The sequence below is a fragment of the Balaenoptera physalus genome (assembly GCF_965194825.1).
Source record: "Balaenoptera physalus genome assembly, chromosome: 2".
Taxonomy (NCBI): Eukaryota; Metazoa; Chordata; class Mammalia; order Artiodactyla; family Balaenopteridae; genus Balaenoptera; species Balaenoptera physalus.
In genome coordinates, this window is record NC_138883.1 from 27,978,384 (window position 1) to 28,002,542 (window position 24,159).

At 37.2% G+C, this 24,159-nt stretch overlaps 1 protein-coding gene and 1 long non-coding RNA gene across 5 annotated transcripts in view; one reads left to right on the forward strand and one right to left on the reverse strand.

Annotated features, from left to right (window-relative positions):
* LOC309655997 overlaps positions 1-24,159 on the forward strand; it is a 106,002-nt gene that overhangs the window by 46,308 nt on the left and 35,535 nt on the right. The gene's annotated exons all lie outside the window — the stretch shown is intronic.
* Positions 14,709-24,159, reverse strand: part of YLPM1 (YLP motif containing 1) — a 67,213-nt gene continuing 57,762 nt past the window's right edge. For 3 of the 4 annotated variants that reach the window (XM_082451501.1, XM_082451500.1, XM_082451502.1), the window contains exons 19-21: positions 20,667-20,797; positions 15,436-15,618; positions 14,709-15,101 (exon numbers count right to left, since the gene is read on the reverse strand). In XM_082451501.1, the coding sequence (XP_082307627.1) occupies positions 15,472-15,618; positions 20,667-20,797 (278 nt within the window). In that variant the 3' untranslated portion in view covers positions 14,709-15,101; positions 15,436-15,471. Of the gene's footprint in view, positions 15,102-15,435; positions 15,619-20,666; positions 20,798-24,159 lie in introns of those variants that run through there. The other variant, XR_014261023.1, reaches the window with a different exon arrangement.

The following is a 24,159-nucleotide window of genomic DNA, read 5'->3' on the forward strand; positions in this document are numbered from 1 at the left end:
ATGCTGAGAATGTGCTATTAAGTGACAGTTTTCACTTTTTTACTATAGAATCATGCCTATTCACTTCAAACGTATCAGGGCATTTCTCTGGCAGATGGACAGTCTTCTCACTGTTTCAGGAACTAGAAAGATGCACTATTTATTGAGCAAATCTCAAATGTTCTAAAACTTGGCAGAAAAAGAACTCCCAAGCATTCAGTCCATTGCTGTTGTGCCAGAATTGGTGAATTTGCCCCCAAAATGAAGATCAATAACAGATTTTTCGGCTTTGGGGTATATACTTATCAGTTCACTTCCTTTAAATAAAGTGACCACAATTTACCTCTTCAAAGCATAGTTATTGAGAAACACACTTGTATTGATGATCCCATGAAAAAAAAGACCAAAAGCCACTTGAGGTTGCAAAAGCTATGTGGCACCTCCCAGCAATACAAAGTCCTGAACTCAAGTTGGGGATGCGACTACGAGCAAAGTGACTCACTCCTTATCTTTTAACAGTTCTTCAGAATCCCATGTGAAGTACTGTATCATGATTATGGTAGTGGTTACACAAAGCCACATGATAAAACAGCATAGAATTACACACACATACACACTTGAGCGCTCGTAAAACTGGTAAAATCTCAACAAGCTCTGTGGAGTATACCAATGCTAATTTCTTGGTTCTGATACAGAAACTCTACTTATGTAAGATGCTAACATAGGGGAGGCTGGGAGAAGGATGCATGAGGACTTCCCTGTACATTTTTTTAAAACTTCCCATGAATCTATAATTATTTCAAAATAAAAAGTTAAAGAAAAAACATAACCCACATAGAATCAGAATCTTTAAGAAAGGGTTCTATTGAAGGAGCAATGTACTCTTAAGGAAGAAGCATATAAAAGCCCACACCAGCACAGACTGGAGTGCTTCTATAAGGACACAATTTTCATTTTGTTAGGGTCTGTTTGGTTTTGTTCTGTTCTGAGTACACAGATAATCGAACTATCAGCTAGTTCTGCTCTCTTTGGGATCAGAAAGAAGTCATGGAAAGACAACCTGTCCTGCATGCTCACCACACTCCTCATCTATCTACAACCTCCCCACAAATCACATTTCCCCTCTAAACTTCCAAGTTTAAGTAACATTGTACAGCAATTCATTTCTTTGTATTGTTAGGAATCTTCACCACAACTGTGAACGTCTTGGCTTGTTTTCAGGCCCAGGGGCACATATGTGTTTTAGATTAAAAGACATTTTAAATCTTGGCTTTATTTGCTCCCAATAAGCCAGATTCTTCCTGTGCCTAAGCTGTTCCTTGGCTATCAAGTACCTTTGGAAACTACACTAACTCTTTCAGGCTAGGTGGATTTTATTTTTCACTTTAGGAGTTTCCTATTAACAAATAGCCTTCCTACACCTCCAATTTCTTCCACACTTGCAAAGTTACTGACAGACCAGGGCCTTTGGAAATTGTGATCAATGAACCTACCTTCAGACGGAGATAAAATAGAATTTAAAATCTCCTTTAGCCTACCAGTTCTCAAACTTGGCTACACATTGGAACTACCCAGTGGACTTTAAAAATTACCAGTGTCTGAGTCCCATCTCTAGATTCTGATTTAATTGCTATGAGGTGTAGCCTGAACTTTGGGAGTTTTAACAGATCCCTAGATAATTCTTATATGCAAAGTTTGATAACTACTGCTTCAGCATACAACTCTTCACATGGAACACTTTTCATATTTCATCACTCTTCCAAACATGCATAAAGAAAAGAGTAATCATATGCTTGAGTGCTCATGAAATATAAGCAATTATTCAACTTGAAACATATCAATTCTTGGATTAGGGCCTCCACTGTCAATACCCTTCCCTGACCATAAAACTTTGGGAATGCCTTGTAGAGGCCCTACTGACACGCTCAGGTTCATATCTAATGAAAGAGGAAGGCTCATATGAAAAACAGGAAATCCTCTCTTTTCCTCTCTCTCTCTCTCCCTCCCTCTCTCTTTCTATACATATTTTTTAAAAACAGACTTTATTTTTTAGAGCCATTTTGGGTTCACAGCAAAATGGAGCAGAAGGTACAGAGATTTCCCATATATACTCCCTGCCTCCATTTAAGCACAGGCTTCTCCATTATCAACATCCTCACCAGAGTGGTACATTACAAATGATGAATCTACATTGATATATCGGCATCACGCAAAGTCCATAGTCTTCATTAGAGCTCTCTCGGTGTTGTACATCCTATGGGTTTGAACAAGTGTATAATGACATGTATCCACCATTACTGTATCATACAAAATAGTTTCACTGCCCTAAAAATCCCTCCTTTTCCATTAACCCCTAGCAATCACACTAATCTTTACTGTCTCCATAGTTTTGCCTTTTCCAGAATGTCATATAGTTGGACTCATGTAGCATTTTAGACTGGCTTCTTTCATTTAGTAATATGCATTTAAGTTTCCTCCATGTCTTTTTTAAAATTTTTATTTATTTATTTATTTACTTATGGCTGTGTTGGGTCTTCGTTTCTGTGCGAGGGCTTTCTCTAGTTGTGGCAAGCGGGGGCCACTCTTCATCGTGGTGCGCGGGCCTCTCATTATCGTGGCCTCTCTTGTTGAGGAGCACAGGGTCCAGACGTGCAGGCTCAGTAATTGTAGCTCACGGGCCCAGCTGTTCTACGGCACGTGGGATCTTCCCAGACCAGGGCTCGAACCCGTGTCCCCTGCATTAGCAGGCAGATTCTCAACCACTGCGCCACGAGGGAAGCCCCTCCATGTCTTTTGATGGCTTGATAGTTCAATTCTTTTTAGCGCTGAATAATATTCCATTGTCTGGATGTACCACAGTTTATCCCCTCACCTACTGAAGGATATCTTGGTTGCTTCCAAATTTTGACAATTATAGAATAGAGCTGCTGTAAACATCCATGTGCAGGTTATTGTGTGCCCATAGTTTTCAGCTCCTTTGGGTATACACCAAGGAGTGTGATTGCTAGATTGTATGATAAGAACATGTCTACTTTTGTAAGAAACTGCCAAACTGTCTTCCAAAGTGGCTGTACCATTTTGCATTCCTACCAGCAATGAATGAGAGTTCCTGTTGCTCCACATCCTCACCAACATTTGACACTGTCCATGTTCTCGATTTTGGCCATTATAACAGGTGTGTAGTTGTACCTCAGTTTTAATTTGCATTTCCCTAAAGACATATGATGTGAAGCATCTTTTCATATGCTTATCATCTGTATACCTTCTTTGGTGAGGTGTCAAGGTCTTTGGCCTTTTTTTTAAACTTTGGGTTTGTTTGTTTGTTTATTTATTTATTTATTTATGGCTGTATTGGGTCTTCATTTCTGTGTGAGGGCTTTCTCTAGTTGCGGCAAGTGGGGGCCACTCTTCATCGCGGTGCGCGGGCCTCTCATTATCGCGGCCTCTCTTGTTGTGGAGCACAGGCTCCAGACACGCAGGCTCAGTAGTTGTGGCTCTCGGGCCCAGTTGCTCCACGGCATGTGGGATCCTCCCAGACCAGGGTTCGAACCCGTGTCCCCTGCATTAGCAGGCAGATTCTCAACCACTGCGCCACCAGGGAAGCCCTGGCCCATTTTTAAATTGGGTTGTTTTCTTATTGTTGAGTTTTAAGACTTCTTTTTGATTTTGGATAATAGTCCTTTATCAGATATGTGGTTTGCAAATATTTTCTCCCAGCCTGTGGCCTGTATTTTTATTCTCTTGAATGTGTCTTTAGCAGAGCAGAAATTTTAATTTGAATTAAGTCCAACTTATCAATTCTTGCTTTCCTGGGTTATGCCAAGATCATCTAGATTTTCTCCTATGTCCTCTTCTAGGAGTTTTATAGTCTTGTGTTTTACATTTAGGTCTGTGATCCACTTTGAGTTAATTTTTGTGAAGGGTGTAAGTCTGCATCTAGATTCACTTATTTGCATGTCAACGTCCAGTTGTTCCAGCACCATCTGTTGAAAATACTATCTTTGCTCCATTATATCGCCTTTGCTCCTTTGTCAAAGATCAGTTGAATATATTCATGTGCGTCTATTTTGGGCTCTCAATTCTATTCCATTTAATTATTTTTGTCTGTTCTTTCACAAATACCACACTGTCTTGATTACTATACTTGTATAGTAAGTCTTGAAGTCCAACTTCAAGTAAGTAGTACCAGTCCTTCAATTCTGTTCTTCAATATTGTGTTAGCTATTCCAGGTCTTTCGCCTCTCCATATAAACTTTAGAATCAGTTTGTTGATACCCACAAAAAATTTTGCTGAATTTTGACTGGGATTACATTGAATCTATAGATCAATTTGGGAAGAATTGACATCTTGACAATATTGAGTCTTCCCATCCATGTACATGTAATATCTGTATTTAATTTCTTGCATCAGAGTTTTGTACTTTTTCCTCACATAGATCTTGTACATGTCTTGTTAGATTTATACCTAAGTACTTGATTTTGGGGGCTGATAACGTGAATGGTAGTTTTAAATTTCAAATTCCACTTGTTTATTGCTGGCACATAGGAAAGCAACTGACTTTTATCAATTAATCTTGTGTATCCTGCAACCTTGCTATAATTGCTCCTTAGTTCCAGGAGTCTGTTGATTCTTTCAGATTTTCTACACAGACAAACACATCTTCTGCGAACAGCTTTATTTCTTCCTTCCCAATCTATATACATTTTGTTTCCTTTACTTGTCTTACTGCATTAACTAGGACATCTGATACAATGTTGAAAAGCACTGGTCTGAGGGGACATCCTTGCCTTGTTCCTGATCTTAGGGGGAAAGCTTCAAGTCTCTCACCATTAAGTATGATGAAGTATGTTAGCTGTAGGGTTTTCATAGATATTCTTTATCAAGTTAAGGAAGTTCCCCTCTATCCCTAGTTAACTGAGAGTTTTACCATGAATAGGTTGGATTCTGTTAAACACTTCTTCTACATCTATTGATATGATGTGGTTTTTCTTCTTTGGTCTGCTGATATGATGGATTATATTAACTGATTTTTGAATGTTGAACCAGCCTTGCATACCTGGTATATTTCCCACTTGGTCGTGATATATAATTCTTTTTCTACATAACTGGATTTGATTTGCTAATATTTTGTTGATGATTTCTGCATTTCATGAGAGAAATCTATAGTCTGTAGTTTTCTTGTAATGTCGTTGGTTTTGATATTAAGATAATGCTGGCGTCACAGTATGTTAGGAAGTATTTCCTCTGTTTCTATCTTCTGGAAGACATCATAAGGAGTTGGTATAATTTCTTTCTTAAGTGTTTGACAGAATTCCCAGTGAACCCATCTGGGCCTGGTGTTTCCCGCTTTGAAAGGTTAATAATTATTGATTATTTAATAGATATAGGCCTATTTAAATTGTCTATTTCTTCTTGTGTGAGTTTTGGCTGATTGTGTCTTTCAAGTAATTGGTCTGTTTCATCTAGGTTATCCAATTTGTGGTCAAAGAGTTGTTCATAGTATACCTTTGTTATCGTTTTAATTTCCATGGAATCTGTAGTGACATCTTCTTTCATTTTTGACATTAGTAATTTGTGTAAGGAATATTCTTTTAATAAAAGTTTTAATACCTAAATAAATGAACTAGATTCCCTTAAGAAAAGTGACCTTCACTAAAACAATATATATATATTTTTTCCTGAAAAGGGCACAGTATCAAAACCTACACTTTCCAGGACTATTCAAACTAGTATTTTAAAAAATGTGTGATGTGAGAAAATATTTTCATGGCTCCTGTGGATTCAGCTGTTATAATTCCAAAGGGAGCAAAGACTTGGAAAAAAGAACTTCATGATTAAGGGAGATTATCTTCTCAATTGAAAATTTAATTTCCCCACCATTGTAACACATCATCCAAAAGCTTATTAATTTTGAAACATGGCTAGCTAGAACTTAGAACTTATTTTGCTTACCCATATCAATTCCGAATTAACTGAAAAGGCAGAATTCAAATGACAGCAGCAAAGAAAACTAGAATTCTAAAATACCGGAAAAAAGCATTTCTTTTGGAACCCTGGACATTAAGTTCGGACTCTCTCTAAAACACATGTACAGATAATTATTAGGAGGACATAAAAAATTGTTTCCCGGTGACCCAGTAATTCAGTTCTGTATTTTCCCTGGAAAATTTGAAAATATACCCCCAAAGGGGCATTTACAAGGATGTTCAATGCAACATCGTTATGACAGTGAAAAATTACACAAATAAGGGAAAATAATCTATGTTATATACCTATAATAGAATATACACATACACCTATGTATATGTGTACATGTATATGACACAGTGGGTCTGCAAAACAACGTGTAAAGAATATCACTCATGGAAAAAAACAATAAAACTATATCCTTATAGATATATGTATATGTATACAAACGCGCAGAAAATGGTTTGGAAAGCCACACTCCAAAATGATAACAGTAACTACCTCTAAGACTTCAAGGTGTTTGTTGCTCAATGGGGGGTTTTAGTATTATATGTCATATATTTTTTTAAATAATGAGAATGAGTTCATATTTTATGGCTGAAATGAATTTGAAAAAGATAATGCCCCAAAACATACTTTAAGAAATCAAACATATCAAAAGTATACCCACCTTGACACTGATAGGTGCCAACAAAGAAGCTGAATGCCACGCATCCTCTTCCCCCAGAGGAAATAGTAGAAAGCAATGGAGAGTTAAGAGAACATTCTGGTCAAATTTGCATCCAGGTATGGCTGCTTAGCTGTTCCACTTAACCAAAGGGAATTCTTGCTGTCTTCTTTCTGTGGGACAGGTGTGTGCCCACTATTTAACTGTGCACACATAAGGTGCTTACCTGCATCTTGATAAATGGAAGCACTGGAAGGATGTTAGCCAAGGAGGGGGGCAATACACATGCTTCCATGTCAAAGCAAGCAATGGACAAAAATCAACCCACTGCAAATTCAGCATTGGTACATTATGTATGTATTACCATCTGGCTCAATGAAAACAGAATTGCTCACTCCAAAACATCAGTTAAAAGGTGCTCGTCAAAATATTTTTATACCATCTATGTGATATAACCTGATGTTTCCTTTCCTATAGAATATCTTCTTTGCAATAACTATCTTTCAAGATTCACCATCCCTTATGGTATCTGTCAGAAGTCCCAAAATGATGGCTGAAATATGTGACTTTCAGATATGATTTATCTCTACTGTATTGTCCCCGTGGTATTTTTGAGAAGACTATTTCACACAAAAATCGAGATTTCCACTTTATCTTCATCTGGTAACACTGGGTCTACCTTGCTTCATGGCAACCACTGGCTGGAGAAGAACTGTCTCACTGAGATAGGGCAAGCACTCTGCAACATCCCAGTCCCCACCATGCCTTACTGCCTCCCCAGTACTGAGGCTGAGAGTCAGTTGCCAATATCATTCTGTTTCCACTGCTGTTTTTCTCACAGGAGAGTTAGGAAGAAAATTAATACTTGTACTTACATTTCTACGAAAAGTGGAAAAGCTAAAGATACAGAGTGTCAGATGTTTTAAGAAAAGTGGAAAAGAGGATATTTTTCTATGAGAATGAAGAATATTTCTACATGTCCAATTGCAAAAAAGTATGTTTCTGCTGAAAGAATATAACTTAACATGCCATTGTGAAACTACTGGCCAATTCTCTCACTTATGATATCTTCCTGTCCATATTAGGCATTTGAATTTCTAATGCCTGATTTATATAACATTTATGGATATGCCACCAACCAAAAGATAAAGAGGCAGTGAAGAAGCAAACAAAAATTGGAGTTCTGTAAATTACATAAATTTTTACCTATATGTATTAACTTCACATTTAAATATATCATGCCATCAATTCTAAACATGCTTGTTGAAAAAACCAGAAAACAACAAAAAAAGGAAAGCATAAATAAATAAATAAATAAATAAATAAGTAAATAAGCTTGCTGGGCACCAACTATACATAACAGGTACTGCATATTCAGTATTACAAGGATGAAGATGAATAAAACATTTCTTACTCTCTAGGAGCTTGCATTTGGGAGTGGGAAGGGATGAGGAAGAAGGAATAGAGAGGTATATAAGTTACTTTCCTAGAAAGGCAAATTAAGATAGTTACAATTTCTAAAGGATAAGATAAAAAGGAGGCAGTAAACGAAGAAATTTTAGGGAGTGTTGCGGGAACAGTAAGTCACACAGTGTACCTGAAGTATAGTGTACATATGGTAAGAAAGGTAGAAGAGAAAGCTGGAGAAGTAGTTGGGATCATGTTACTGACAGACTTCACTGCTAAGTTGATGCGTTTGTCTTTAATAAAGTGGCAGGGTGAGAGAGTGTCATGGACATATATACACTACCAAATGTAAAATAGATAGCTAGTGGGAAGCAGCCGCATAGCACAGGGAGATCAGCTCGGTGCTTTGTGACCACCTAGAGGGGTGGGATAGGGAGGGTGGGAGGGAGGGAGATGCAAGAGGGAAGAGATATGGGAACATATGTATATGTATAACTGATTCACTTTGTTTTAAAGCAGAAACTAACACACCATTGTAAAGCAATTATACTTCAATAAAGATGTTAAAAAAAATAATAATAAAGTGGGTAATAGGGAAGTTCCAAGTGAAGTAGGAATAATACTTGTCATTGGAGCCAAAGCAAATAGGCTGGTTACATTACATAAGAAATTATAAATTACAAAAAACAAAATTACTCCTATAAGCTATCTGAGCTTATATCTCAGATAAGCTTCTGCATAAGGTAGATAAGCTAGCTGCTTCTATAAGCATAGATACATGAGTGGTTTTCTAGAGAAAACCCCACTGCTCTTGTACAATAATCGATTCAATACTCTTGTCAAATTTTTAAGCTTCTGTGATTAAAAAGAAATGTCAACCAATCTAATAAGTAATAAATGAGAGCCCATGTGTATAGCTACTTTTTGCTTCTTGAGAGGTCAAGATAGTTTCAGAGGTAATCAAATGTTCCAGGACATTGTTCCAGGACCACAGAAATTAGTAAACACACACCTGTGCACATGCACACACAACATACTCAATACCGGAGGATGTGCCATCCTAGAACTTATGAAGGCCCTCATAAAGGGGGTGTTGTACTTAAGGAAAAAGAAAGTGCCAGGTTACAGACCTGGAAAACCAAGTTTTAGCCTTGTTCTGCCATCAAGTATGTGAGCAAGTCATTTCTCTTCTTTCAGCCTCAGAAACTTCACCTGTAAAATGAAGGAACTCAACAGGAATGAGCTCTATGGTCTCTTCAACCTCTTGCCTAGTATCAAGAATTTCAATTCGCAGCCTTCAAGTGTGAAATGACAGGCAGCCTGTGTGTGCTGAAGCATTTACAAAAAAAAACAAACAAACCAAACAAAAAAGTTCCTGGTGCTGAAATATTGAAGATCTCACATAAAAATCCAGCTTTCTCACTTCTCTTGAAACCCCAGAAAATCTGGCAACACAAGATCCAAATCCCCAGATGGCCACAGTCTGCTGTGGTTGAGCAGGTGCCGCCTCCCCTTTAACAGGACCTACCTTGTTTTCCAGTTTGCCACAGTCTCCACCCTCTGCCTCACACATGTGTCACCTGTCCGACTCTGAATGAGTGACCACTGCCATACACATAGGAGGCATCCCCTCTATTTATTCACTCTACAGATATATGAGCCATGCACTGAGCTAGATGCTGTAAAAGAAAAAAAAAATTAGACATGCCTAGTCAAGAAATAGGAACTCACTATCAGAAACAATAGATCTGAGAGTGGGATTTCAAGTCATGGTGGAAGAAATTATTTTAATTCTTCAAATATCAAAGGAAAGGGATCTATAATCTAGATCAATATTGTCAAAAACAAGAATGTGAATATTCGGTAAAAAATTCAAGCTTCTTAAGTAGAAGATTCAAAGTCAAGTTTTTCCCTACATAATAAACCATTAAGTCTACAGGTCCTTCATAGGATCACAAATGCAGATTCCTGCTAGCAGGCCGAGGGCTGTCCATAACTGCAGAAGCTCAGCCTCAGTCACGAGGATGCTCCCTGACTACAGTCTGATGTGAAAGCAATAGAGCCTGAGTACTGAGATCAGATCAGTCACTGAGGTGCAGAAGCATAAATACCTAGGTACAGAGGACAGTGGACTAAGGTCTTAACTCTCAGTCATGTGTGGACCACGAACCATCAGTCTGGCCACTCTAGCCCTCGAAGACACACCACGGTTCTTTACTTTGTCAGAATTCTATCATGCAGGATTTTCCAGGAAACAAGATTTGCCTTTTTCATTTCATTTGTCATCTCCCTTGACAGTTCATCGCTGAGATGTGTTGTGTTGGCTCTTAAGCACCTGTCACCCTCTGAGGATGTCTATGTAAAGGATGCCATTAGTAGTGTTCCTTCATTGCTAGAAATTAGGCAAGTATAGAAGTGGTGGAATGATGACAATATATGAAAGTCACAATTTATAACAGCAAAAGACAGCCTAAATACCCATCAACAGAGACCTGGTAAGTTAAATTATGGTAAAGACATAAAATAAAACATTCTACAGCTATAAAAGAGGATGGGATGGAATGCTATTGAGGAATAAAAAGGAACAAACTATTGATACACATACCAACTTGGATAAATGTCAAGGGAATGACACCAAGTGAAAAAAGCCAAAACACCAGTCCCCAAAGGTTACATACTATATGACTTCATTTATATAACATTCTTTAAATGATAAAATTACAGAGATGGAGAACAGATTAGTGTTTGCCTAGGGTTAGAGATGGGGGGTGGGAGGGGGAGGAAGATGGGGGTGGATACACAAACCTACACACGTGATAAAACTGTACAGAAACAGACTCACACAGTATATATTCCATGCCATGAAAAGAAGAGAAATACAGATAAATTTCTAAAAATTATCAGTAAAGCTTCTTACAATAAGAAGGTACCTTTGGAAAGTTAAAGAGGAAAGAGAAGAGGGGAAGAAGAGGGAGAGGGGAGTAGGGGGGGGGGATGAGAATGGGAATGTTCTATGTGACCAGAATGACCTCTAAGACATACTACAAAGCAAAAAACAAAAAACACCATAGTAGTGTGTGTAGCACTCTACCATCTGGGTAAACTGAAACAAAAATGTTAATGCTTATCCACAGAATTTTTCTCAAAGGACACAAAAGAAACAGTCAACACTGGTTGCCTCTATAGATGGGATAGTAGGAGGCTGAGGATTTGGATGGAAGGGAGATGTCACTATACATACTCTTGAACCTTCTGAATTTCATACCATATGAATGTATTACTTATTCATAAAAATTACTATTTTCTTTTTGAATATATGACAAGGCAAATCAATGCTTCAGTGCCTTTGCTCATACATATGGTCTGGCAATAGCTTTCCATTACTACTCATCCCCTCCTGGGTACTTATATTAATGAGCCTTTGTAACTAAGTGATCCTCTTAAGCCTCCATACTAGTTCTGAAGATCAGTTTCACTGGTTACCTGAAAATGCTTCTAAATTATTACTCTTCCAACCTACACTCACTGCACTATTTCATATGGCCTAGCTCAGTCATAGTAGCTGACTATAAAAGGTGACAATTATCTTCAAGCCAAGTGAAAATTTTTAATTTTAAAAGCATATATGAGAACAAGTCAAAAAATAATGATGATGACAGCTACCAATTTTTGAGCTTGATACTGTGCCAAGCAGCTTTACAAGCATTATCTCAATTTACTCCTCACAGAAACCTTTAATAGGTGAGTTTTGTTATTTTTATTTCATAGATGAGGAAACTGGAGCTCAGATAGGGTAAATAATTTGATTAACGTCACATAGGTTCTAAGAAAGTAACTTGAACCTGTACTAGGGTCTGTCAATACTAGAAATGAGGAATCATTCTTCTATAGCCTAGTAAAATTCATCTCAGTTTTGGTAACTCTGAACTCTAAAATCCATCTGAAACAGCTGTATGGTCTCTTTGTAGCTGACAACCTGCTGCTTTTACAGTGCTACCAGTAAGCTGGCTCTAGACGTCTATTATTACCAAAATACCTGCACCTTGTGTAATTAGGAAGATAAAACACTAAACAAAAAGCTGAGGTGCCTCCAAAGTAATAAATTTTTAGGCAATCCAATTCAGAATTTAATACTTGGTCTCCAGATGAGATGGCACTTACCTGATCTATCCAATCAACAATTAGAATTCTTTCACAAGAAATGAATCCAAAAAATAAAAAAAAAATTAAAAAAAAGAAATGAATCCAACCAGAAAATTTAAGATTTTATCTTTATCCAAAAAAACTTCTGAATTAACTATTGATATCTTAATCAAACTTGAACTTCTGGGAAATTATGTGAATCAAAAGAGTGTCAACAAGCAGACTACTGTGTATTATTAATGGCTTTTGATCTCTGTAATCAGTCACAACATATTTTGAATATGCCAGCTTAACCCTAAATAAATGATTCCCAAATAGAAAAATTTCTGCATCTCATCTACCACATTACTTGCACGGGAGTTTACAAGTAGAGTTGAATTGCTGAAGTGAGAGGTTTTATATTTAGTTTAAAAGATCTGAAACATTAAAGATAACTGGAACTTTCTCCAACATCGGACTATTTTGTATTAAGACACAGATATCACAAAAGATTTTAAACTTAATATGTTTAAAATAAAAATGAAAAAACACGTACCAAGCAGCTTTTTGAGATAAGGAAAACAATGTTAATAAATAACAGTAAAATGCTACCAAATAAATGCAACCCAAGTTTGGTCCTCTGTATTCCAAGGACATCTCTTAATAAACTTAAAGTATTTGTGTTATCAAGGCAATTTCTAACCACACCAAATTTCTCCAAGATATTCCTGATCTTTTTCTTCTATTCTGCTTCTAGCAATAATGTAAATTTAAGAATTTCTTAACAGCAAAGTCAAATATCAACTGACTGTCTATTACTTTCTTTTTGGTGCCTGATCTGTTTTTCATTAATCTCCTTTCATCGAGGTTATGTGTTATACCAGTTTCCTAAAGTAGGCAACATTCTATGTTCATCGCCTAAGGTCATGTTAAATCTGTATCTTCTAAAATCAGCAGAGGCTATTTCTGACCCTGTTCATTTTTCCCTGCCCCCTCTTGGCATAAGATCACAGACACAAAGCCATGGCTGCAAGGCAAAAGCATGACAGATTTAAAGGGATTCGTGGGTGATTAACACTTCTCATTTCATTGGCATTCTGAATACTGTCAGTCAGAACATAAAAAGGTTAAGAAAACTGAAGTAAAACATTCTCTATAAGAACATATATACCTCCTGAACTAAAGAACACATTCTGGAAATTTTGTTTTTTGATGAGAACGGACATTTGGTAGATTCAGTAATTAGTAAGTTGGTCTTTGTATAAATGATAATTCTATTGACTCTCTTGTGATGTACCTTAATTCAACACAAGAGAGGCGGCTGAGAAAGATCACTACATAGAAATGTCTTGTCGGCCAATAAGCAATCAAAGTAGCTTGTTAAACACTACAATCACCGGAAGTTACTTAATGTAGCAAATTATACATTCAGTATTGAATTGTTAATAACATAAAGCCTCTTACATGTAAACATTCAGAATTGCAGGAAAGATAAAAAAAGTACAGAGTCATCAGAATTTCCCGTTAGTCTTCAGTACTATAATTTCAAGTTCTTGAACCCAAAATGATACTATTTGAATGGTAATAAATATTATAATAAATAATAAATATTATCTCTATTCACACAGTATTTAATGTAGGTCGTAAAACTAAAAGGTTTTTATTTGTAGCCCAAAAGTAAATGTTTCAAAATATTCAAGCCTTTTGTAAACAAATTTACAGCTTACTGAGTTAAATTACATAGTGGGAATGATATTTGAGAAAGAAGTCTCTTCTCTGTCTTCTCTCATGCTGGAAATAACTTTTTTTTTCTTTGCAGAATGAAAAAGGGAAAAGAGCTCCTTTTCTGTTTTTAAACAGGAACGATATTTGGGTTTTAGCTCTGTATATTTCTAGGCTCCACCTGGTACCATTCACAAGAGAGGAAGAAATTCTATGCAGAAGGCCATGCTTCCCAATAATGAGCAATCTGGCAAGAACCTGAAAACTTGACAGGCTTAAAGGCTGCCTACCAGAGCACTCTGCATCGCCATACTCCTGCCCTGCAATCTTGACTTAAAAAATCAACAATTCAAGGTTAGCAGTAAGGCAACAAGCTCCCAAGCTTCATGGAGTACATCAGTTTTGTCTACCAGGAGTCAAAGCCAGATCAGGGAAAAATCAAAACATAACAGAACATGAAGGGAGAAAGTAAGAAGAGGAAGGAAAGAAAAGAGGGAGGAGCAGAGAAAGGATCCAAAAAACAAATAAAACAATAAAACATCATGATACAGAACAGATGTGCTCCAGGGAACTGAGGAATATTTGAAATTGTCTCTACTAGTCTTCAAGACACAAAGATAGAGAAAGAAATCAGCTATAAAACAAAGGTAAGTGTTGTGAACATCACTGAGCCTTGTGTTTACATGAATTATGGAATCACTGAGCTACATAATATTCAATGGAAAAGAGGTTTTGGGATGTTCAATTAGCATGTAATTAGAACACACCATATTAAAAAAGCAATAAAAATAAAATTAAGAAAACAAGAGAAAGGGGCTCATGCTGTACAGCCCATGAATCTCATTGGCTTTATCATGAAAGTTTATTTTTTTTAATCCTAGTACAATCAGCTACCAGTTACATACAGTAAAAAAACAAAAACAGCCACAAAGCAATGATGATAGAGATAGTCTGCGACACTGTACAGTGGAGGAAACGTTGTCTGTTGGAGTCCTCCGGCAGATCTCCACCTGGCTTCCGCAGTTAAGCTATCAATCCCTCCCTCCCCAGAGTAGTTAAAAAGAAAAATTAATGTCTTGCTTGGGTAGAGCAAGATCCTAATACCTCTTGGGGACACTGGAGAACTTTAAAAAACTAAAGCAGTAGAAACAAAACAAAAACTGAAATGTGGAAGCAAGGTGACACACAACGAAGCTCCATGAGGCCTTGGCTTCAGACCACCTCAAAGCGAACCACCTGGAAAGAAAAGAAAAGGCTGTCACAGCAGGAAGGAACAGATAGAAAATTCAGCAGACCTTAGTCTCTCTCATCACTCCACTCCTTCCCAAATCTACAGAATCCAAGCTTTTCTTAAGTCTTATATTTTTATAAGTAAGCCAGGCTGCAGAAAATTGCTTCCTTTTCTAATACCCTGTATTGCAAATGCTGGCAACTAGCACATACTTACTCTTTTAGAACCAGAAAACAATACAAGAAGAGAAGCATTTTTAGCAAAGCATGCTGTCTTCTTTTATCTCAAACTCTTCAAAACAACAAACAGTAGGCTATTTATATGACTGTGTACCCTTACCTTAGAGGAGTAATGACTCCATTCAAAAACTAAGTCTCATATATATTTGGTTCGATTGAGGGCTTTTTCAGCCAGGTGACCACTTTCATCTGTGATCTTCTCCCAATCAGTCTGTCCGACCACAAAACCTATGGCCCTTTTCCTATCTGCATCCTTCTTTTCTTCCAGGTCTGCCCATCTCACCTAAAAAGAACACAGTATTAGGCTGGGCTTTAGAAAAAATAAGTACGCAAAGAGCCTCTTAGCTTTCTGAATAGTCTAATGGGTAGGATAACTAATTTAAAGCCAGGAGGTTAAAAAATGAGAAGTTAACTGTGGAGAATTGAAGAAAGCCATATATCTTAAGTTACAGAAAGAAAACTCTCTAGTCAATCACCAAGTCCTAACCACTCCAGCTCCTGAACAGTTCAGCCCTCAGTTCAGTCCTATCCCCTTCTCCCTCCTGTCACTCCTTTTTAGTTCACTGGCTTCTTTTTTTTACCTAAAGAAAAGCACTAACCTCTACCTAGTGTTCCTATCTTCATTCTCACTCCCTCTGATCCACTCTGCCAGAGGAATCGTCCTAAAATACACACAGCTTTAAATCTGTGCCCTACCTACGGAATAAAATCCAAGCACACAGGTCCCTCTGGATCTGGCCCTGTCTATTCTCCTGCAGCATCTCTGGGCAGTACCTATGGCACTTCATATAGCAACACAAAATTACTTCCAGCTCTCAGAGCATACTGGGCCATTTCTCATCTCCGTAAGGCTGCATAAACTAGACTCTCTTCCTGAAACGTCTTTGTTCTAACCTGGTCCACCTGGCATGAGTCTAGTCATCAACCCTTGCTTTATCCCTCTCGCCCTTTGCCAATCAAATAATTAATCATTGCTTCCCTGGAGTTACTTCTGGATTTTGACATGTCTAGTTTTGAACTTCCATACTATATTGCAATTATCCACTTACAGATCTCTCTTCCCTAACAGACTATATACACCCTAGATCAAAGACTGAGTTGTTGTTTTTTTCCTTTTTCAAAAAAATTTATTTATTTTTGGCTGCGTTGGGTCTTCGTTGCTATGCACGGGCTTTCTCTAGTTGCAACGAGCGGGGGCTACTCTTCATTGCAGTGCGTGGGCTTCTCATTACAGTGGCTTCTCTTGTTGCGGAGCACGGGCTCTAGGCACCTGGGCTTCAGTAGTTTCAGCGCCTGGGCTCAGTAGTTGTGGCTCACAGGCTTAGTTGCTCCGGCATGTGGGATCTTCCCAGACCAGGGATCGAACCCATGTCCCCTGCATTGGCAGGTGGATTCTTACCACTGCGCACCAGGGAAGTCCCGAAAGACTAAGTTTTATTTATCTCCACATAATAAATTTTTTTGAAATTTATCCTTAGAAAACAGGGAGCTGGTATTATTACTTTCATTTATGAGATGAAGAGACCAAGAGACAGACTCAGTTGATACCATTTATGGCAAGATTATAACTACAAGTATATAGATCAGGGATATTTTCTATTGGTATTCTGATATTTTTTAAATATGGATTCTTACATGTTATTGTAGTAATTTTAAAAATATAAGCAGATATATCCTCTAAAAAATTAAATACTTAAAAAAGAGAGACTATGAAACTGTGGTTTGCAGTACCTAGTACCAAAGTCTGCAGAGATTGTATTTTAAATATGGCTTGTGATTTATTGTGATTGTGGTCTGTGACAAGGAAAGGGAACCAGAGCATGCTCAACCACGCTGCACCTGGAAAAGTGTGATTGCTCTTAGAGGTACAGTGACCCTCCCTATTATCATTTATAGGAATGGTAATCAAATGACTAGGCTTCTCCCCCCCCCCCCCCATTGTTTTTAGCAACCACTTAGCTAAAGATAAGATACACAGTAACAGCTGTGGGGGAAAACTGATAACACCTGACTCTTTTTAAAGTAGATTTTTTTGTGGGTAGAAAACCTATGACTCAATTTCTTTCATGGGCCTCAGTAAAAAGCTATTTTAATAAACAATGTGGGCTTCTGTGTACCAAGATCTCTGGGCCTTCTGCCCATTCATGCTGATGTATTTATTTTGACAGATTCATGCACCCTCTCTCAGCTCTCCCTGGGATCAAGGGTACACATTTTAGCAAAAGATGACTATGGTTAAGGGGAATGAAGAATGGATGGACGGATGGACAGATGGATTGTGGCCACTGAACAAAGAAACGGTAACCAGTCCACAGTACTTCCTTAGCACAGAGTTAAACACACTAATCAATCTTGCCCTGAGTAAACTAAGAGCTAATTTTTAAATCTGTAGTTTAAATTCTAAGTCTTTAAAACTGATGCTGTATCAACATTATTCATTTACATGTTGGGCTCCTCCAGTGGAGGTCCACTCCTTAAGTGGCCTCCAATTGCACAGACCTGACACACAGACATACAACACTGTAGAAGGAATTAATAATTACCAAAAACACTAAAAATATATGGAGCAAAATAATGACTTTCAACTAGAAATGGCTTCTTAAATGTCAGTGTCCCTCCTAATCTTCCTAGAGGTACTTTCACTGAGATTTACAATCTCAGTTTTTTGCCATTTATCTTAACTGTAAAAAGAAAAAAAAGTTATAATAAAGAAAACTCTTGACCAATACTCAAAAGTTTCAGATACATATATTTTATCCGTTGTCACCAAAAATATTTCTGAAATGTATGAGTTCAGCAAACAAAACAAGAGAAATGTTCACTTTTCCACAGTTATCAAAGAAACACAAATTAAAGTCCATTTTATACCCAACTAAGCAAGTGGAAATTTAAAAAAATAAATTATATTTTAAAACCTAGCCATTTTGGTAAAATTCTAATATGATCAACTCTACAGAACTACCTTTGTGTTACAGTGTAAATTAATCCCAGAAACCTGCCCAATATTTATAAAAAGCTGAATTATAGAAATCAAGAGACCCCAGGAAAGGAATGAGTAATGAGTCCTGCATTCCTTGCTACCTGTAGGATTTCCCTGTGCTCTGATGTTGATTTTGGTAAGTGGTGTGAGTGTTAAAAACTATTTGAAGCTGATTCACTTTGATATAAAGTAGAAACTAACACACCATTGTAAAGCAATTATACTCCAATAAAAATGTTAAAAAAAATTACTATCTCCTCAAAAAAAAAAGAGAGCTATTTGAAATGAGGGTGGGAGGCAGGGAGGAGAGTGAAAAGAGGAGCCACAAGAATTAGGATGTGTACCGCTCATGCTCTTGTCCACCCAGCTTACAAGTAAATTACATGGGATCACATACTCCTGATTGAAGAGAGTAATAGTTACCTGACTAAAAATGAACTAGAGAAAAATATTTCTCATTTGGAATTATTCACTGTTACACCAAATTATTATGCCCAAGGAAGAGCTATTTCTGCTTTTCTGTTGCCCCAACCTTAAAACTGGAATAAGAGGTATCAAGACAAGTAGTCCCTGCATGGAGCTGGGCACATATGGAAGGCCACTAACCAGGTCTCAAGACATAGACAAGGGCAGGTCTAGGGACTGTCTGCAATATTTGAAAGAGCTTTGAAACCTGGAGTCCTTTGTAATGGTATCCACTGTAATGAAGTTTTACTGGCATTTTTATTCTCTTACAATAAATATCCTTTTAATGTTGAATTACTAAGGGAATTCATAAAAAAGAAATGATGTGTAATGATAAAGAAATTATTATTAACTTCATTCTTACTTAGAGAAATGAAAAATGAGATACCATTTTTTTTTTCACCGATTAGATTGTCAAAAGTTAAAAAGTTCAATAACAGCACTGCTGGTGCAAGTGTGGAAAAACAGGCATTTCCTTACATGTGGGTGTATAAATAGGTGCAACCTTTTTGGAAAACAATCTCACAATATCTGTCAGAATGATAAATCATATTCTATGAGCTTGCAGCTTTAAGGCTAAAAATATTCCCTAGAGATATACTGTCAAAAAGATGCCAAGATGTATGCATATGACTTTAACCAGAGTATTATATTAGCAATAAAACAAAAACAGCATAAGCATCCACCGATAAGGGACTGGATAAATAACTGATTATTCAACCAAACAATGGCACACTAGGCAGGCATTTAAAAAGAACGGTAGGGAATTCCCTAACCACTGGACTCAGTGGTTAGGACTCTGCGCTTTCACTGCCGAGGACCGGGGTTCAATCCCTGGTCAGGAAACTAAGATCCTGTAAGCTGCGTGGCGCAGCCAAAAATAAATAAATAAATAAAAAGAACTGTAGGTTTGTATATACTTAAATAGAAAGATCAAGACAGACTAGCTGGAAAAGGTTTATGCAAATCATATGTAATATGATCCCTCTTACTTTATTCTGTTTTAAAGGATATATACAATTATCACTTTTATTGAATTTGACATCTACGTGGAAGACTTATCCAACATCCTGGCTTCATTACTCTGCTCCCTATCATAGCAAAGCTTCTTCAAAAAGTTATCTACATTTGCTGTTCTGCACTTCCTCATTTCCTATTCTACCATCTGCTCCAAACTGGCTTCTGTCCTTCAACTCTCAAAGAAAGCTTGACCTTTTTTTTTTGATCAAACATCAACAATCTCCATGTTGCCAAATCCAATGGCTATTTCTCTTTTCTCAATTTACTTGTCTTCCCTGTATCATTTAACAATGGACTATTCTTTACTTCTTAAAACATTTACCTCTATCTGAACTTCTAAATTTTGGAGACCTGAGTCCTATTATCATTTCTAACTTAACTGGTACCTCCCTGAACTTCTGATTTTTCACTCCCAAACTTATGTCTCCCCTACTTTTCACTAACTCAGTAAATGGCACCACATACATGGAATACTTATGGCCAGAACCCTGAAGAGTCACCTTTGATTTCATCCATCCTGGACCCTCGACATCTAATCCATTAAGAAGTCCCATAGATTCTCTTTAATACTCTACTTTGCACCTGGCTCTTTTGCCCCATGACAAAATGGCACAAGCAGCCATTCCAAACTCCTTTAAGGTTGACAACATGCTAGCCATGTGAGGTTCTGTTCTCCATTTTTTAAGTTACTTGTACATTTTGATCTGATAATTTGTAAGGACTCTTTTTTTAATCTGTAATATGATACAGTATAAACCAAACCACTCTAAAAAAACAGCATTCATATGATTATCTGACTATAACTTTCTAAAACCAGATGGCTAAACGGGCCCTTTATCTGTTGGTAGTTATTGACAGTCTCTTACCCTCTTCTTCCCAGGCTCAGAAGCACGAGTGTCATAATCGTCAGGGAGCTGAAGATAATCCTCCATTCTGCTGGCAATAGCCTCCCAGTCACGTTTCCTTTTAGTACCAGTTCTCAAGCCATCCAACTTGTCTGAGGGACAAACACAGAGCCGCAGCATTAAGGAAGAGTGTGAGTTGGCACACGACACACAAACAAGGGAAAAGAAGGCTGGAACACTGTCAGAGAGCACATCCGCATTTCTGAGAGCAGCATCACTTGTAGATCCAAACTATCTTCTTGGCTGAGATAATATCAAGTTCTGTGCAATTTCCATTGTTTATCTGGTGTTCATACTGGCAGCCTTTATATTACTATGTTGGTTTAAGTAACAAATATGGGCAGAACAAGAGAAAGCCCTTGTTTCCTGGCCTCCTTATCCTCCCACCCCACCTAAAATCACAACACTTCAGCTCTCATGTTCTGATGAAAATGCAACATTGGGTTTTTCTAAAAGCAATTTCTTCCATTCTTTTTTTTCTTTAACACAATATTAACACCACCCATTAGATGTGCAATCATGTGTGATATCGTATTATATGAAAAGCAGGTAGTACAAGAACTTAATGAGCCAAGCTAACGTTCAGAAAGGTTTTAGATTAACAGTTTCTTGGGATTCTGACCGCTGTGAGACGATTCGTCATGATAATGTTTATGAGTAAGTTGATTATACAAATCACCACTTTCTTTGGTTATACTATGAAGTGCAGTTGACCATCCTGAGGCTAAGGGCTAGTCAGCCAAAGTGGCTGGATCTGAATTTTCTTTCTGAATCCTCAATCTGAGAGGCTTTCCAAAAGCCCCAAACTGTAATCAATTAAATGAACAGGGATTGCTGATTCAGAAATTATTAGATATGAGTTTACGTGTCTTCAAGAACACACGATGAAAATGTGTGGGTTTTTTTATTGGTTGTTAATTCTGATTTTGAATTCTACATGTGAAATATTATGAGTTTTATATATATATATATACATATACATACATACATATATATATATATATATATATATATATATATGCACTACATTGAAGCACTAAATTTTTGGATCATCTGTAGTTATAAACACACTATTATTAAGTAGGTCAATAAAGGAAAACCTAAACACTTCAGAAACACACAATAACCACACTTCATTTAAGTCCATAAAGGGTCCAGAGTGTATATATAATAGAAACCTTTTAGGCATCAAGGTGGAGAGAACTTGACATGAAAAGAAAAGTACAATGGAAGCAGGAGGCAAGGTGAGTTTATGCTTCAAATGTAAAAGTTATACACACAACTAACTGTGCATACCATACAGGCCTCAAAAACCAGTAAGATTTTGCATACTTGGCAAAGCTTTTATTTCCTAAGTTCCTCCCCCATAAAAGCAATATTACTGAAATATCAGCAAGGCAAACTACAACACTTTACAAAACCCAAGAAATTTTTATCATATCACTTTGGAAAATTTTTAACACGGATTGAGTTCAACAGAAACAGTCTTCTAATCTCCTCTGTAAATCACATGCTGTACTAAATGGCTCTAACCTACATGTATATGACAGGCCATATTATACAAGATCTTAAAGAAGTGACACCTTGATTGCACAGGGACATAGAATATGGTATTAGAAAACCAACGAAGTCCCACAAACAGTAAAACTGTTCTCAGTTCAACAGTGTACAGTATTAGCAGAAGAGTAGGCAGCTCCAATACACTTATTGAATAAACCTCAAAGGATTTCCAAACTTAATAAGATCAACTTCCACATTAACATACTTCAAAGGAAAATTTCATATTTCAATTCTAAGAATAGAACATGGCCAGGCAGCAATACAGAAGGGCAGTGAGAAAACTGCAAGAACTTTTCCTCATACACTGGGTGTATGACAGGAGTTACACACCAGGAGTCCCATATTTGCAACATGGAAATTCAGAAGAGCATGTATTTCTAGTCTGAACACCCTTGTTTGTAATGTTTAATTTGAAATTTTATTGTGCACAACATGTTTAAAGTTTCCTTCTTGGGGCTGAAGAAAGGTTCGTACCTCTTCCACATGGCATCCTGGAAACCCAAACACACAGATGTATGGCATAAGGTGAAGGAAGAGGAATCTGGGGTATCTGTTAGTTACAGAAGACGACTGGTGTCCAACACACTCATACTAATGATTTTCAGAGGTTTGAATTTCAAAAGGTGAAGTTTTAAGATGAAGATGAAAGTTTAAATATCCAACTTGGCAGGTCACAGAATTTTACCACATCTTCAAAACAGTATATATTATTATTACAGCACAACAGAAAACAAATTTTAGATATATCTATATATTTTCTAAACATAAATGGTATTTCTGAAAATTTGATCACAGTGAACACACAAGGGTTACGTGCCTATACAAATAATAATTGCATTCCAACTGTGAAGAGATGAAACTGCCTGACATGTAGAAGGCACAATAACACAATAACTCATAAGCAGAGACAAATGACACTGAGATGAGAAAAGCAAAAGTACTCGATATGAAGAAGCCTAAATTAGGATGACAACAGTCTCAAATATTCTTTTGGTTTTTCAGTTTGAGAAACCAAAATCATGTCAGTGGAATTTAAGTAGCTTGAATGCTGAATCCCAGCATTTGATGTGGCATGTAACACCCACCCTTGCATTAGGGTGCCTGTGTCCCAGATGGAAAGGAGCCATTCAGGTGCTACTGAAGGTGGGCCACAGGCAGTCTTCAACACCTCCATGACACCCATGCCAGATGCAGCTCAGGCCAGTTCTGAATTTTTCTAAAATTACACCACTTCTAATTTAACACTTACACACAGGCTGAACTGCATACTGTACTTAATGAACACAGATCAAGACTCTACAATGAGATTTAACAGCTCTTTGAAAAATTATAGGTAAGTGAGTATTTTCTCACTGGCAGACTCATTTGTAAATCAAAATTCCTCAGTTACAGATTCAGCTTGTCTAGCTCAATGTATGACACTGCTAAAGCTTAGTATGTTTCCACCCAGCATAATCATGTTACCAAGAGTAATTTAAGAAGTGTTGGTAAAATACTCAGAAAAATAAATTGTACCTGCTACTCAAATCTACTGAATTTGCTATGATAAGGAAGGCAACATAAATAGGCTAATTCTCAAATGAAGAGCCTCATGTTTTAGGCTCTTCTTCTTTTTCTCAATTGGCTCCATGGACCAATCTCAAAGAAGCAAGCACTTTCAGGAATGCTCACACTCCATCTGCCTTTCTCTACAGATGATATAGCTCTCAAGATAACACAGTGGTGCAAGAGGCAAGTCATTATACGAAACATCACTGTCACAAACAAAAACCCAACTGCAAACACGTAAGAATTTATTTCCTAGATTCATTACTAGATCTTCAGTGCCTTTAATTGAAATGGTTTATTTAACAGTTCTATTTCTGGATCACTGTCTAACATTCTGCTTTTAAAA